Genomic DNA, 16260 nt, shown 5'->3' with positions numbered 1-16260 from the left:
TCTATTTTTTTATTGAGTCTCTGTTGCATTATTGCCATTAAAAAGACACAAAATTTGCAAAAATAAATAAAAACTAGAGTGGAAAGGCAGCAAACACAAATTTTAAAAAAAAGAAATAAAAATCAAGTACTACTTTACCCACCATTTTGCCACACTCTGTCCTCAGTCTCTCCCAAACCAGCTTGCATACCTCTCACTCTCATATATATTTTCCTGTGTGTGTGTGTGTGTGTGTGTGTGTGTGTGTGTGTGTGTGTGTGTGTATATATTTAAATGTACACAATACCATATGTGTGTGTGTGTATATATATATATATATATATATATATATATATATACACACACACACACACACACACACACACACACACACACACACACACACACACACAATACTATATATATATATAAAGTTTCCTAAAACTTGGAATTTGTCAGTTTTGTTATTTCGAAGCTATTTGTAGGAAGCAATTTTTGCTGTGAAATTATGCACCACACTTAAACTGGAACACAAGAGCTTTTCTACCTCCATGGGAGTGGCCACAAGTTCATAAAAGGAATTAATGAGAGAGATTTTCTACTACAACAATGAGGATTCCAGACCTCTTGCAGAAGCATCTCACATAGCCAGTCTTCTGTGCTGTTATGCAAACATATAATATTGTAAATGGTAGCCTACAGCTACAGTGATATAACAGAAGGAAATGTTGTCTAGAATTGTTGAGACCATAGTTATTCCCTCTTTAATACAATAAATCAAACATCTACTGAGGGAATTATCACCTTACACCAAACAGCCTTCAACTCATCACTATGTGAGATGGCCCTGTATTGTTTTTCCATTCAAAAAACAAAACAAAGTAAACCCAGATAATGCCATCTTCAGTAGGGCTTTGTCTTGACTGCAAGTTCTTCTGGCAGAAAATATGCAAATGAGGGACTCAGTGGCATAAGTCACATTCTCATTAGCATATTTTCTGCTGTTACTTTTCGCACAAGCGTTTTTGCGCAAAAAGAATGTGTGCACTTTTTTTTTTTTTTGCGCAAAACCCCTGTTTTGTGCAAGATTCTTATGCCTCTCTAGGACAGGCATAAGGATCTTGCACAAAACGGGTTTTGCGCCAAAAAATAAGTCCACGTGGCTTCTTTTTATGCAAAAAGCCCTTGTGCAAAAAGAAATGGCAGAAAATATGCTAATGAGATTGTGACTTGTTCCAGTGAGCCCCTCATTAGCATATTTTCTGATGGAAGAACTCAGTCAAGACGAAGCCTAGCAGTATAGACAGACATGCACAAACATACTGCAACCAGAAGTGTCAGATTTTAAAATTTTTGGTGGTGGCCAGAGTGAGTTGTGTTCCCTTCCCCCTCTCCCCCCCCCACACACATTGCCTTCCTCTCCCTTCTGCTCCCCCCTCCCCACTCCTGATACTACACAAGTCCCAGGCAGGAAGGACTCTACTTGGAGTTGCCTGTTGGTGATTGGAGGGAATATCATGTACCTCCTCCCTGTCTTTTTGGCAGACACAGCAGTCAGCCTACTGCCAGCACTGCTCCCTATAGCCAGGCTGCAGCAGCCAGCAAGCAAGAGCACAGCTGCTTGCTGAAGGAAGGGCAGCACACAGGTCAGCTCTCTCAGGTGAGGCAGCTAGCAAAGATGCTGAGGGGAGATGTGCTGGGGCTGGTAGGTGGTGCTGTGGGGAGAGACCCAGCCTGACATGGGTGGAACCTGGGCACTATGGGCCCATACGACTCACTGCCTATGTCTGCAACATCCCTAAGGCTTTGCAGGAAGTGTTTGGTGAGCCATGTGGCACTCTCTTCTATAAAGGCTACAATGTGTCTGTTAAGTGCAGCCTGTTGTAAAAAGTAGTGCAAAAGTGGAGTGACTTGGTTGCACCTTTGGAGTTTCCAGGATGTGATCGTGATGGTGGTAAATAATTTCTGTACCTCTGTAAAAAGTGACAGACTAGCAATGTCAGCCTACTTCTATCCCCTTTTGGACAAGTTGCTTCTATGTAAGGAACTCAGTAGAGACCCTAGCTATTCCATGACCAAAACAGAGGTTGTAACTCCAGCCTGCCATTTATGCAAGTCATGAAGTGGGATAGTGAGTCCTGCCTTTATTCCTGCATGGGTACATAAAAGCCAAACCACAATCTAGCCTTGAGTCAATACTGAATGCAAAATGTATTTCATAGGAATTCCATGGCATACCCCTTCAACATTATGTTAAGCATGCACTGTTCCACCAAAATGTTCTTAGAGATGGGATTTCAAGCATGGGTCCTGGCCACTTTGTGTTCATTAAAGTTCCATGGCTCTTTTCATGAGAGGTAGGTAGGTAGCCTTAATGTTTTGGGAAAATTCCAGCTAGAATGTCTGCCTGTCCGTCCACCAACACCTACAATCTTCCTGGCTCACTCACTTCCTGTCCTAAACTGTTGTGTGGGAGTGCTGTGTGGAAGTAAACGGATATGGCATTTCATATTGGGGCAGTAATATTTCAGTGGTGGGTGATGTGATACTTACAGATAGGACATGGTCCTGCAACTGTAACCCTAGCAATTAGGTGTGTATGTAAGGTTCCATACTGAGGCCTCAACAAACCCAGTGCTCTCAGATGGCAAACCTCTCAATTGTTATGGAAGATAGGAGTTGTGGTTGCTCAGCTCTCATATGATTAGACCACCAACATGTTGTAAGGTTGGTAAAGCACTTAAGAGGTCTGTATAAAATGTCATAGACAAGCAAGTTTATTATTTTAAAATCTTTATTACAAATAGAGGGTAAGTTCATAGCCCAAAAGTCCAAGAAAGGGTCCTTAGAATGAGGAAGAAAGTTGTGGTGAAGTTTTTTTTTCTTTCCTGTGTTTAGAACAAGGTGAAGTAAATATAGAGATGCCTAAAACATTTGGTGTGAATTTCAGTTCCCAACTAAAACCTTGGTTTTAAATTACTTGTAGACTGTGATATCTAATATAATACTGCAGTGAAGGATTTATTGATAAGTAATTGACATTTCAGAGCATCCGTGCTTTCCTAGTCAAATCAACAGTAAAAAACATGTGTTCTGTATCTTAGAGCATTAGGTTGTCACTCAAATGATGTGAAGTTTAATGCATTATTCAAAAGTATATGAGGAGGCACTCCAAAGAAGCTGCAGGGCCTTTATTAGCTTCTGCTGCCTATTTGAAAGAAAGAGAAAGAAAAATTCCAACAATAAGAGGTTTAAAAATACAGTGGTTGGGCTTGTGTAATAGTTTTGATGCAGCAGCATTTGTTTTTGTTTGCATCGGAGTACAAATTAAGAAACGGAAAGATATTTTGATCTGATAGCTATAAGAACCCACATGGGAATGAGTTCACTCCCCCCCCCCAAACTACTTTGTAATGTAAAAAAGTACATCCCACAAAATCAGATGAACTGGTATTAATTTGGCAGTCTCAGTTCTCAGAGCCCAACTGATTCAGAAAACTGCGAACAGATATGGAGGCTTATTGGCTTCAATTATGATTACTGAAGTTTGGGGGGTTAGGTTAAATAATAAGGTGTTAAGGAGAGAAATTATCCACTAATGAAATTCTCATTAACATCTTATCATAAAGCTCTGATATAAAATTTGAGATCAAGAGAATAAGAGTCTACTTTTTTGGTTGTTGCATTATTGATCACTCATTTTTTTCATGTGCTGTCTTCACAATATCCTGAATGCAACTTCAAAGAATCTCTTTGGTATAATTTTTAGCAAGCAAAACAATATTTGCATCATAATATGTTTTGTCCAAGAGAGCCCAAAGGTACCAATGGTCTGCTGCATTTCTTATTTATAATTTAGAAACACATATTATGTCATGCACAAATCAGTCTAATGAGAGAATGAAAACAGAGACTATTCCCAGAGATCCACTCTGTGGATTTTTAATTAGCATAGATCTCATATGCACAATCCATTTTCTGTTATGTCTTCTGTAGCGTTGGTAGTGTATTTTTCTGTGGGTGTGACTAGTATATTGAGGGTGGTTATCACGCTAAACTGAACTTCCAACTGATGACAAATCTCTGCCTTTCACTGATTACTGTGTTTTATGAATAATATCTGTCACAATGTTACATTTTCTGAGTTACATTTTTTTCTCTTATACTATGAGCATAGTTGTTGGCTAAATAACTACCATGAAGCAATGGCATTTGAGGTATCATATAGAAAAAACAGCATTTGTTATTTTCTTTAGGGACATAAAGCAATTTGCTGGCTATTTCATATAAAGCACTTTCAGCTGTTACTGTGAAGTGAGAACTGGCCAATGTTCCTTCAAGTATCACTTCTTTAACTGTCACTTTTGTTCATTATCACTCAGCTAATGACAACAAAATTTATTATTTGTATCTTAATGACTGGAAATAGTTTACAGATGGTGTAGTACACAGTGGAACAAAGACAAGAGGAGGGAGCAATTTGCATGCCTAGTGGAGGATACCTGACTTGTGAATGTAGATCCCCAAAAATAATCCTTATTGCCATTTGCAGTTGAGCCTCTGTAGGATAATTTTTAAAGTATTCTAAAATTTTGCTCTGGAAATATGAAATGTAATTTAGCTTCAATATGAGACAAGTGTATTTTCAAATACACTTGAAAAAATTATATTGCAGTAAATCTAACATCACAGCTACTGATTTCTTGAGCTTAATTATGACACTACTAAATGTGAAAATCTATTCAGCGCTAGGAACACTTTTCACATTACATTCACGCTAAAGATTGGCTGTTAAGAGCTCATTACTGGTAGTTTTCTAAAGAGCGGTTTATTAAACACTGTTACCTAATAAGCATCTTTGGTGGTGCAAATTGCTGAAAACAGTAATGAGTCTGATTAGACTTCATTTCAATTACGACAGCTTGTCTAGCAAAAAAAAAAAAAAAAAAAAAATCTTTCCTTGATGCTTTGGAATCTGGCTACAAGGCATTACATGGTTTAAAAGGAAAATGCCACCTCTGTGTTTCCTTTCCACAGTTCAGTAATGAATAGAGAATTGTCCAAGTAGGTATCCAATTTATACTCTAGAAAACTGGATGGACACCACTAGAAGCACAATCCTGTTTGCTTAAAATTTGCAAAAGCTATCTCAACTAATATACCTAACTAGGGTCATTCTTAAGTTTCTTCTGCTTCCTTTATTTAAGAATGGAAAGCCAAAAATGAGAGAGAAAATTGAAGTGATTGTAACTGGTTTGTAGATGTTGTTGTGCATTCCTCTGATTAGTTTAATATAACTTCCAACTGCTTTATCTGTAAATCTTTTAATGTCACACAACTCTTGTGGCTTTCAAACTGCCATGGTAATTAAAAGTGTAACTTTTTAAAGCAATGTATTTTAAAAATGTTTTAAAAATCTAAGCTTCATAAATATGTGCTAGGGATGTCAAGGTGTTTTAAATGAATGTTCTTTATCATCTTAACTGAGTGAAGGTGTAAAATCTCTTCGTAATGGCTGACTCCCTATTAAATCATTTCTCAATACTACATAAATGGAGGAGGGTGGTTAATATAAAACACCTTTAAGTGATTAACTGTCATTGCTGCTGTTTGGTTATGCCACTAACATTCTAATGCTTCTGTGGGTAGTGGATATAATTCAGTGTTTTTTATCTTGTGTTAAGTATGTGGATGTCTTTTTTAATATATAATACTGTTTGACATAAAACTGGATAAAAGAAATGCTCGAGTAAAATATGGAAGCAATTACTCTGACTGAAGTTATGATAAAAGAAGAACACTAAGACTTGTACAAGAAAGATAGAGTACAATATTGCTGGAGAGATTATGAGAGACGTCCAGAGCAAAATGAACTAAACTAGTGCAGTGAATGTTAGAACTCTCAATATATAATTTTATGAAATGAAATTGCATGTGAGTTTTCAGTGATGAGCACATACTAAATATGTGATACAGATACTAGACATTAACATAATTAAATGAAAGTTTGACTATTATGTAATCTGCAATGTAATTGTTGTTTGCAAGGAAAAAAAAAGTCTAAGGTGAAATAAGAGACCATAATTTTTTCCTCACATAATGGCTTTATGCTGATGTCATACCATGACTTCAGTGATGACGCCTGATTTACACCAATGTGAGAGGAGAAACATTTTCATTGTTATTCCAGTATTTAAAATCCCTTTTGGCTCTTTTGTGATGTTGAATAGCAATTGCCACTCCTGCTCTTCCTTTGAAATCTTTACAGTTAATTGATTTATATATTTCTTGATGAAGAAGGACTTTCATCAGAGTGCATGAGCAAACATCCAGTAAAAAAGTGCAATTTTTGTTTTTAAAACATCACACACACAAAGTGCTGTTATTCAGCTATACAAAGTGTGCTCATAGTGAGCTTTGAGATGCTAATCAGCAGAGCTTGACTTTTGTTCCCTGCAGCAAATTTTAAAACTATTTCATCATTCATTGACTCCTTTCACAATAAATGTGTGGCCAAAATTATAACAGAAACAACATTGCTTATGGTTGTTTAAACTGTCTTCAGTGTGCAGCTAGTTCTTGGTATGATTCTTGCACAGATTAGATTCTTGGTTTGTCTTTTGAAGGCTGCTTTCAGAAAAGGTTGACTAAATACATTTGTTACGAAGAGGGTTGATTTTTTTTATAATCACCAAATATAGTCAATTTATTTTTTCTGTGTTTTTTAAAGTGCATTAATTCACCTCCACCACTTATATTTGTGTGCACAAGCTCTCTTTACACTTTATGCCTCTACACATGGCTCAACTTTTCCTCTGTAAGCTGAACTTTGCTCCATTTGACTAGGGATAAACAGCACAAAACATGAGGGGTTAGTTTGTGAGCTTGCTTGCTTGCAAAAATGTTGATTTATCATAGAACTGAATTCCTCAGTTAAGATGTCGTATTCATTCAAATAGATAAGTGCTAGATTATCAACCTAATTTAACAATATACTCTATAATGCAGTAGTCACCAAAACAATAAACATACAAGTAATGAGCTCTTTCCCCTTGTTGTGATATTTAATTTTTAAAAAAGTGGGGGAAATACATAATTTAACTTAGTATTTCTAAAATGGTAGTTTTCTTTCATTATCTTTTTGCTTTTAATCTTGTTTCTCTGTATTTGGGGGTAGCAGGAAAGAAAAGAAAGGGACCAGCAGTACTTATAGCTAAACCTGGAGAGTGAGCAATATCAGACCTGTTTTCATTTGAGTGAGTTAGCACAGTTCTGATGGCTAGAAAAGGTGTGCCTACCTTTGGAAGGAAGCACCAGGTTCCCTGTGCTAACATCATCTCTTATTAATATATGAGCTCTCATTATGCAATATGTTTACATTTTTCTTTGAATGGAAAGGCCAACAGAATAAATGGGCATGACAATATGCTATTTAAATCTGATTGTCATTGTGTTTCTTGGAAAAATCACCATATACCAGTTGTAGCCACTCCCCAGGTTTCCTGTGCTCAAGAAATATGTACAGTATAGGGAAGAGGACGGTGGAGCGTCTCTCCTACTCCACTGTTGCTACTAAAAGCTTGCTGCTCTTAATCCAGAGCCACGTCAGGAGCATTCTAAAGCAGTTTATCTTCATACGTCGTCTTGTATATAAGAAACAATGCTAACCCCTTCCCCCCTCCCGAAACTCATTTCATATGTAGCTTTTTCCACAGCCTTCAGATCAAAGTTATTTTCTTCGGGCTGGACTAAATTATACACAGGTCCCAGGAGTGAAGGACACTGAATTAATGCACTATGTCACCCAGTACTGGCTATAGAATATTTTTATCAAAGTCCGAGACACAACATCTTTTTACTGTTGCATTAAAAATTAATTCCTGGACTGCCAAAAAGAACAAAATGCATAAAAAAAAAACAAATTTTGCAAAGGCTTTGTACAGTTTGGAGTCACCTTAAGCAGCATTTTTTTCAGGCAAGTATTAGATACTTCTAAATAGACATTTAATCGGTATTTGTTCTCCTTTAGCTAATTAGCAGAGAGGTAGTCTAATCTCAATAAAACAACTGTATATAACTTGATTGCAATGGTAAGTATTGGAATTGGCCTTTTCAAAAGGGTAGGAATGCACTGTTCATTCTTTGCAGGGCCATGGGGTTATTGGCCCCTATAAATTTGTTTTTTGACCCTTGTTAGTTTAGTGTATTGGGTCAAAATTGACTACAGTTCATTTCAAACTTACTGAAATTGATCTTTGCCGTCACATACTTAGGGAGAACAGGTCCATGTAGGCAAATCTCTGGAATTAACCCTGTCTGTATATACACATAGCTATAAAATAGCTATTTGAGTTTTATACAGAACAGTGACTGAGATTTAAAAAAAATCATAATGGCATAAACTGAGGTTTGCACAGTTTGCTACTGATGTTAATTAGAAGTGAGGAAGCAAATTTTTCTAATATAAAAAAACAAAATCTAAACCTTGGTCTGAAAACTTGACACTGAATGCAATGCCTGCCTCTGATGGTTGGTTTAAACAGAAATTGTTTCCAAATAATTTGAAAAAGGCATAATATAAATGTTAGGGTTTAGTGTCCATTAAAGCTCAATTTATCCTGCACACAGTTTGTCTGAGAAAAGCATAGTCCTTTATGGCAGTTTTAACCCCGTTTATCCCCATGCACTTGTGCTCACCTGTTATTTACACACACAAGAGAAGGTCGATACTGCAGAACAAGAGGGGTGCTCTCTTTTGACATAGAACATACATATTCATTAACTTTGCTGTCCCTGTGGGCACTTGTGGTATGTCCTGATGATCTTTGTATGACAAAAGGAAGTGGGGGTAAAAAAGGGAATTGCTTCAATAGATTGAAGATAACATGAGAACAGGTAAACGAGACATGATGACAAATGGGCTACCAAATGGTAATTTTAAAAGTGAACTGTAAGCTTTATACATGAGATCTCTGATCAGTAGCAGTGTATGTATAGATCAAAATATTATAAATAAAGACATCATTAGAAAATCAGAAATGGACCGAAAACCTAGATATGAACTACTAGGAACTCTGGGAATGTTTAGGTCTGGTTCTGAGCTTTGCATATCTAACCCATCAATACTGAAAATTCATTTTTTTCTTCCTCTGCTTGCTAAAATGTAAATTCAGGACTCTGTGTTTGCCCTGCAACAACTGATGACATGACAAAGGCAAATAAAGCAGTGTAAGTATTGTGACTACTCTGGTTTCATGGGGTTGTATTTCAGGGAAATTCTGGATCCTGAACACTAGTCTTGGAAGGGAAACAAAGCAGGAGATTACTTTCAGATATCCAGTTTAAAAATAGTTGTTGGTGTGTGTGTTTGTTTAAAGATCTCACAAAGCTCCAATTTAAGTCAGTGATAGCTTAAATGTCTGTTTTAGTAGGAGCAGGAGCAGACCCTAAAACTGCATATGTGTAAATAAATTGCTTTTATATACACCAGGAAAAAGTAACTGATAGCATATTCTGCTATAATAAAACAAGTAAAAACAAGTCTTACTAAATTGACTTTCATAGTTATCAGAATCTCTTGAGTTACACTGCAGTGGTTATACTTCTTTTCATGGTAACAGAAGCATGAATGTATAGAAGGGTTGTCAGGTGGTATGTTAAATGATGTAAACTAGAGTATGGGAATGGACAAAAAAAGTGAAATTTTTACTTACAATTACAGTGGCAATTGTGCTTTCGCCTAGAACCCATTCAGAAATTATTATTGTGCAATGTTATTTATGCAAGGACCCGCACCATGCTAGACTGTTTAAAATTATGGCCTTTCCTCTGAGGAACGTGCAGTATAAGAAGATAATGTACCAATACAAAGAAAGGAGCATGCGTGAACAGTGACTGTGGTGATTGTCTTGTACCATTTTTTCTTCTTTATTTTGTAGTTGTTTTAAAGGAGCTTATGAATACTTGTGTGTTTTGTGGGAGTAGGGTTAAGGGAGCATTTGGGTTTGTAGAATTTTTTGAAGAAATGCACCTTTATTATTGTGTGTGTCAATCTTGCGTATAAAAAAAGAACTTGACAGATATATGCATAAATGGATTCACCTACAGTGTGTAACAATAACGAATCAATGCAGCTACAATTTAAGATAGGGAGTCTTTTGCTGAGAACAGAATACATTACACCAAACAGACACCAAAACAGAGAAATTGATATTTCCGAATTTGCATAGAAGATGAGTACAAAAGTGATAAGACATCAATTCAGTGCACAAGTAATATGTTTTCTACACTGACTGTTATTTCTATCTATTGGTCTATTTCAGTCTATGGTATTTTAATTTCATAGATCTTTTGATGTCATGGGATCTTAACTATACTTGCTAAAGAACGTTTAGCCAGAAATTCCTTCCTGTGGTTTTAAAAGTGCTGCTTTATGTAAATGAGAGGGGGAGTAATTTGCTGTAAATGTATTGTAATTTGCAGTCCTGAGGTGTGAAAGTGTGATTTAAAAGGAATAATCATTTGACAGTATTTAAATTAGATAATTGGAACACATTAGTTTGAAACTACACATTTTGAGAATCATTCTTTAACCACTTCCAAGCTCCTAAATGTAGTTTTTGTAGTTGTTTTTCACTATTATGTGCGCATTCCCTGTTAATGGATTGAAATGTTTGTGACACCTATTAAGTTGTAGTAGTTGTCAGGGCACCTGCTTAAAGTTGGAGTTTAAAATGCTGACAGCACTTTAAAATCCAGGTGTCCCAGGTTTCTATTGTGCGAGTAAAAATTAACCCTTTGCCAAACAAAGTCTCCAAAGTTGGGCCCTGGTCTTGCCCAGTGATCAACATGGAGCTTTGTGTCTTTGCGGAACCCTATGAAATCAAGGAAGTTCTTCCCTATTTTAGCTAGTTTATGTTTTTGGTACCATGTTATTTTAAAGATTGAAAACAAGTTCCCCTACCCACCCATCCTGGCCATCATCCCAATCCCTGCCATTCCGCAAGAACAGATTATATTTACAGAATGTCAAAGTCCTTTAACTAATTAGTGTTAGTCTTAAAAAATAAGCAAGAGTTTTCTGCGTACTATCCTAAAGTAGAAGGGGAAGATAGTTGCATGAACATATCAGTCTGAAAAATTCATAACCCATTCAAATTGTTGGGATATGCTGAATCATAGACTAATTCTCCATCAAAATAATATGCCTTGCTAAAGTTTCTAATACAAATCTCACATTGAATCAAGAGAAAGGTTGTAACATAAATCAGTCAAAGTTCAAAGGAAGGCTGGTGCTTTGCATTTATCTCCTCTTACTGGATTCAACCCTGTGAGATGCTGAGGTCTTTTAACTTCTATTGAAGTCAATGTGGACGGAGGACTCTCTACACCACACAACAGACAGTCAGTATCTTGAAGCATAAGACCCCATGTGTATCTGAGATGCTTAGAAAGAAGTTGAATGTGTTAAAATGCTGTCAGCCTTTAAATTTTCTGCTTACTTGTACTCAGTTAATTTTATCACAAAGCTATCATTATTTGCATATAGGTTTTATCTGTAAATCTAAAATAGCAGAAGTATACTTGCATTGTGGAATCAAGTGAATGAGACTATGAAAGTCTTATTTAATAAGTTTTTGCATTTTCAGATTAAATATGTAAAAACAGGAAAAAAAAGAATGACTGAACATTGAGTAAAAAGGGAATTGTATAAAAAAAAGTTAGCAATGATAATTACTCTAAATGTAGTCCAAATACATCCATATACTTAGAATTAAGGAGAAGAAATGTAAAGTAATGCTGTCAAGAAAAAAATGCTTAGGATTAATATAGTGCCTACCCCTTATACGTAACATGTTAAATTATTTTAAATGAAATTTTCTATTAAATAGTATTCTGCATATAAAGAACTGTTGCCCTATGCATTTTTCTGTCCATGTTAATACAGTTCACACATTTATTTCATAAATATTGATAAGATAGGTTTAAAAACATACAGCCTTACTTTGCTTTCTTGGTTTTATAATATTTAATCAACTACAAATATGCCCCATGAATGTGTGTTATTTTAGAATTTAAATTATGTTAAAATAATGGAAGCTCTACTCTGACTCATAACTATGCCTCGTGATTACTATTCACAAAAGGAGCTAAGCAACAAAGTTTTTTTATGCTAATTCAAATTAATATCAAAAGAAGGAAAAGGCTTCACATATATATTTCTTCAGTGTGTAATAATATAAAGTAAATATAACATGGTTAACAATTAGCTCATGTTTCCAAATAACACTAATGATTGTAATGCACTGAAATATATGCTCATGTTTCATGGGATGAGAATAGTCTTGTTTTCTTAAACGTATCTAATCAAAACCTAATTCTGCCTTTAACAGCCTTTATTAAATGCAGTGGTATTTAGTATGCATCAATAAATAAACTTTCAATTATTGTGCAGAAAGCACATCCAAAGATAACCTGACAAGATGAAGCCAATGGACTATCTAGCAATTACTCCATATAAAGAATTTTGATTGATTTGATAATTTTCTTAGTATCAGGGAGAATTGAAATGTCATAAAATTCAGTTGTCTTATAAGGAAAATTGGGTAGGAATATTTTAACATGCCCCAAATTTAGATTTTTAAATAGACTTTTCCATCTACTTTGTGAAAAAATGAATAAAAAAGGAGTTCTCTTGGGGGAAAAAAAGAACCCTAATCGTAATGACCTCTGTATTTGGAGAAATATTATTAAATATAGTTGTCTAACTTTTTGGGGATGGGGGTGTGAAGAGTATGTTTACATGTGCACAGTTATTCTGGAAACTATACTTACAAGGCACTGTACAATACATATTGTTATACTGTAGCATAGTGAATAGCTTATTTTATTTTTCTAAAGTGGCCTCTGCTTCTTTTCCTTAGCAATAGAGGCATTTTGCCCAAATTACAAAATGCACATTCATTAATGAATATACCAGTGTTTGCCCAAACTGCACTACAAAAGTCAAGGCTGTGTCTGTGCCTATTTTCCTTTATCTTTCTTGTAACTTTCACTGCTGCTTACTGCTGAATTGTTTTTCAAGATTCTTTCTCCTGGCACTCATTCATGTGTATCTAGAGAAGCATCAGTTTACTCAAGTTATTGTCCATCTATATATAACAGAAACTTTTCTGTGTGGTAGTAACCTTTCAAGCCCAAAAGCACAGAACATAGATAACATATGTATGTAGCTAGATATTTTACAGTGCTAATGATTTTACATGTTTTTAGGCAGTTTTGTGTTTCAGACATGTTAAAAGACTTCAAGTAAATCCCACAATGCTTGGAGAATTTTGGATGTTGCCTACATATAATTCCGCTCTTAAGTTTCACAGCGGAATTTTAACAAAACTATGATTTCTGAGAAAGTGCTGCTGGTTCTTCATTAAAGCTACAAATTTCATAACTGAATGAGATTTCTGTAACTTTACCCAATTACATGATATACCTATCTTTTAAAAATTCAATGGTTGAAATGTCAGAAACAATTGGCCAAAAAAGATTAAATTAATTAATTCCAAATGAAAGTAATACTTCTGCTAATTACTGAGCCTCAAAACTGCATTTGTCAAAAGAGTTTCTATAGGCTATAGAGTAACCGGGTAATAGTTAACTGTCATTTTTTCCCTCAAATTGTCATAAGTGCTTGAAAAATGGGGGAGGGGGAGGGCTGAACTGGGCAAAAAAACAAACAAAAATCCCACCAGACCTAATCAGTGGCATGCTCATGTGGAATGAGATCTGCAGTATTTGTACTGATAAAATATAAGGCTCAATTAAGCTTTACTTTGCAGTTTTCAGGCTAAATTTAACTGATTTAGTGATTTGCAAATGAATACCTGTACGACTCCTAAAGATAAATAAATAATCCAAATGCAAATTAGTGCAACTGCAATAAAATATATTTGCAAATGAATCCTGTTGCTTTGTTCATTTATTGTGTAATTACTGCAATCCTTCCCACCTTGTTTTCAGTATTTCTTAATCATTAAGTCAGAAGCATGACAGCAGTGCCAGCCCTGGCGTGATTCTCTTTGACTAAAACCTTGTAAATTAACACAATTAGCACAGCATCATCCTGCTAATTAACTTCCAGTGTCTGGTGCAGTGGTTTTGCAAACAAGGAAGAAAGAGTCAGAAGGGAATAAACATGCCATTCTGTTACCAAACTGTGTGCTCTGTTAGGTTTAGCTCAGTGAGGCTAAGCTGGCCATGTCAGATGCCAGAGTCAGGCAATAAAGAGCTAAAGGTGTTGGGGGGAAAAACAGGAGGGGGTAGAAGCTGTCAAAATAGACCGCAGTAATTCAGAAGGGAGCTAGTGCCACAGATGCTTCATTTAGACTAGGCCTCCTCCTTATCAGAGAATCTGTGCCAGAGGGCATAAGACAGTTTGCAAAAATCACTTGGTAATACGAGGGAGATTAAGGAGGCCTATTTGATACAGCTATACAAAAACCAGGAATTGTCTACCATGCACAGGTAAGAGTTAGAGTGGTTATCATAATAATTGTAGATTGCTCTTACTGTGTATGATGGATTTAAAAAATCATTCTGTTGTTTGTAAGATTTTTTGCTTTAAAGTGATAGTCACACAGTGACATTTTGTTACTTAGTCTACTGTATTGAAAGGGCTGATAGTCAGCATTGTGTGTTTCGGAACTTTTAGGGGCTAGACTGCATTTCCTTTCTTTTTAAAGTACCTCGGAGGCTCTGAGGGGGGAAAAAAAGAAAGAACAAGCAAGGAGACCGACAGACAAGTGATGCTTGTTTTTTTTTCCAGAGCCTCAACAACTGAACTGAGAGGCAGAAAGGAGCCAGTTGTAATTCATACCGAGTTGTAGGCTTTGTGTGATGAAAGCGACGGAGCGCTGCCTGGGAGATTGCTTTGCTGCACTCCACGAAGCAGATTTGAAACTGTGGTGGACCACTTTAGATGAGAGTTGGATTATGGAATGACCTGCTATGTCTGTGTCATATTGTTCTGCGCAGGGTGCATTATACTGTGCTAACTAGGTGTTCAGTACCAAATAAGAGAGGTATCCTAGATGTGATCTGTCAGCTGTGTCTCTCATTTTTATATTGGTTAAAATATAAAACTGAAACTGTGATGAAAGAAGATGGAATAGTTGGGCATCTTACATGTTAACAAAAATCCACACTTTAGGTATTTAAAATGTATTTCCCCTCCCCCTTAGCAAAAGTATGGCTCTGTATGTGTGTCTATATTAAACAAAGCTAACTATTGATAGTTGTTTTAGAAAACTGTCAATTGCATGCATGCTGTAATTTTTTAAATCTATAGTTATAGTATAAATATAGAAATCACTTTGCAGTAAAGAAATGTAAACAGATAATACTTGTAAGAATTCATTTTGAGAGCTTCTGAAAATAACTGAATAACTAAATCACTATTAACTGTATTTTTCTCCCCACCCTAGGCTTGAAGATGCAGTGGACGCCAGAGCATGCTCAGTGGCCAGAACAGCACTTTGATATCACTTCGACTACTCGGTCTCCTGCTCACAAGGTGGAAGCATACCGTGGACACCTGCAACGCACCTATCAGTACGCTTGGGCCAATGATGACATCTCTGCTCTGACTGCTTCTAATCTATTGAAAAAATATGCAGAAAAGTATTCTGGTATTTTAGAAGGTCCAGCTGACCGACCCATCTATGAAACTCCGTCAGCACTGGTGAATGGTCGGAAGAATGAAAACGAACCCTGGCAGCCTTCAGAGAGTGTTTATCCTATGAACTGTGTCCCGGACGTTATTGCTGCCAGCAAAGCTGGAGTAAGTACAGCCCTCCCTCCAGCAGATGTCTCTGCCAGCATAGGGAGCTCCCCTGGGGTGGCCAGTAACCTGACAGAACCTAGTTATTCTAGTAGTACCTGCGGAAGTCATACAGTACCTAGTCTTCATTCAGGGCTCCCATCTCAGGAATATGCCACAGGATACAATGGATCTTATTTACATACTAGTTACAGTGGTCAGCCAGCACCTGCACTTCCATCACCTCATCCATCCCCTTTGCATAGCTCTAGCCTCTTACAGCCACCACCACCGCCACCACCAGCCCTCGTCCCAGGCTACAATGGGACTACTAACCTCTCCAGTTACAGCTACCCATCTGCTAGTTATCCTCCTCAAACTGCTGTTGGGCCTGGGTACAGCCCTGGTGGTGCCCCACCTCCCTCAGCATACCTGCCGTCAGGAATTCCTGCTCCTACTCCTCTCCC

General features: G+C 36.6%; 1 protein-coding gene across 4 annotated transcripts in view; it reads left to right on the top strand.

Moving 5' to 3' along the window:
• FIGN (fidgetin, microtubule severing factor) overlaps positions 1-16260 on the top strand; it is a 122249-nt gene that overhangs the window by 96685 nt on the left and 9304 nt on the right. For 3 of the 4 annotated variants that reach the window (XM_006137334.3, XM_006137333.3, XM_075933509.1), the window contains one exon: positions 15459-16260. This exon is cut by the window's right edge and continues 9304 nt beyond it. In XM_006137334.3, the coding sequence (XP_006137396.2) occupies positions 15467-16260 (794 nt within the window). In that variant the 5' untranslated portion in view covers positions 15459-15466. Of the gene's footprint in view, positions 1-14800; positions 15057-15458 lie in introns of all 4 variants that reach the window. The other variant, XM_075933508.1, reaches the window with a different exon arrangement.

Source organism: Pelodiscus sinensis, chromosome 7 (genome assembly GCF_049634645.1).
Source record: "Pelodiscus sinensis isolate JC-2024 chromosome 7, ASM4963464v1, whole genome shotgun sequence".
Classification (NCBI taxonomy): domain Eukaryota; kingdom Metazoa; phylum Chordata; order Testudines; family Trionychidae; genus Pelodiscus; species Pelodiscus sinensis.
This window is presented reverse-complemented; position numbering and strand designations above follow the sequence as displayed.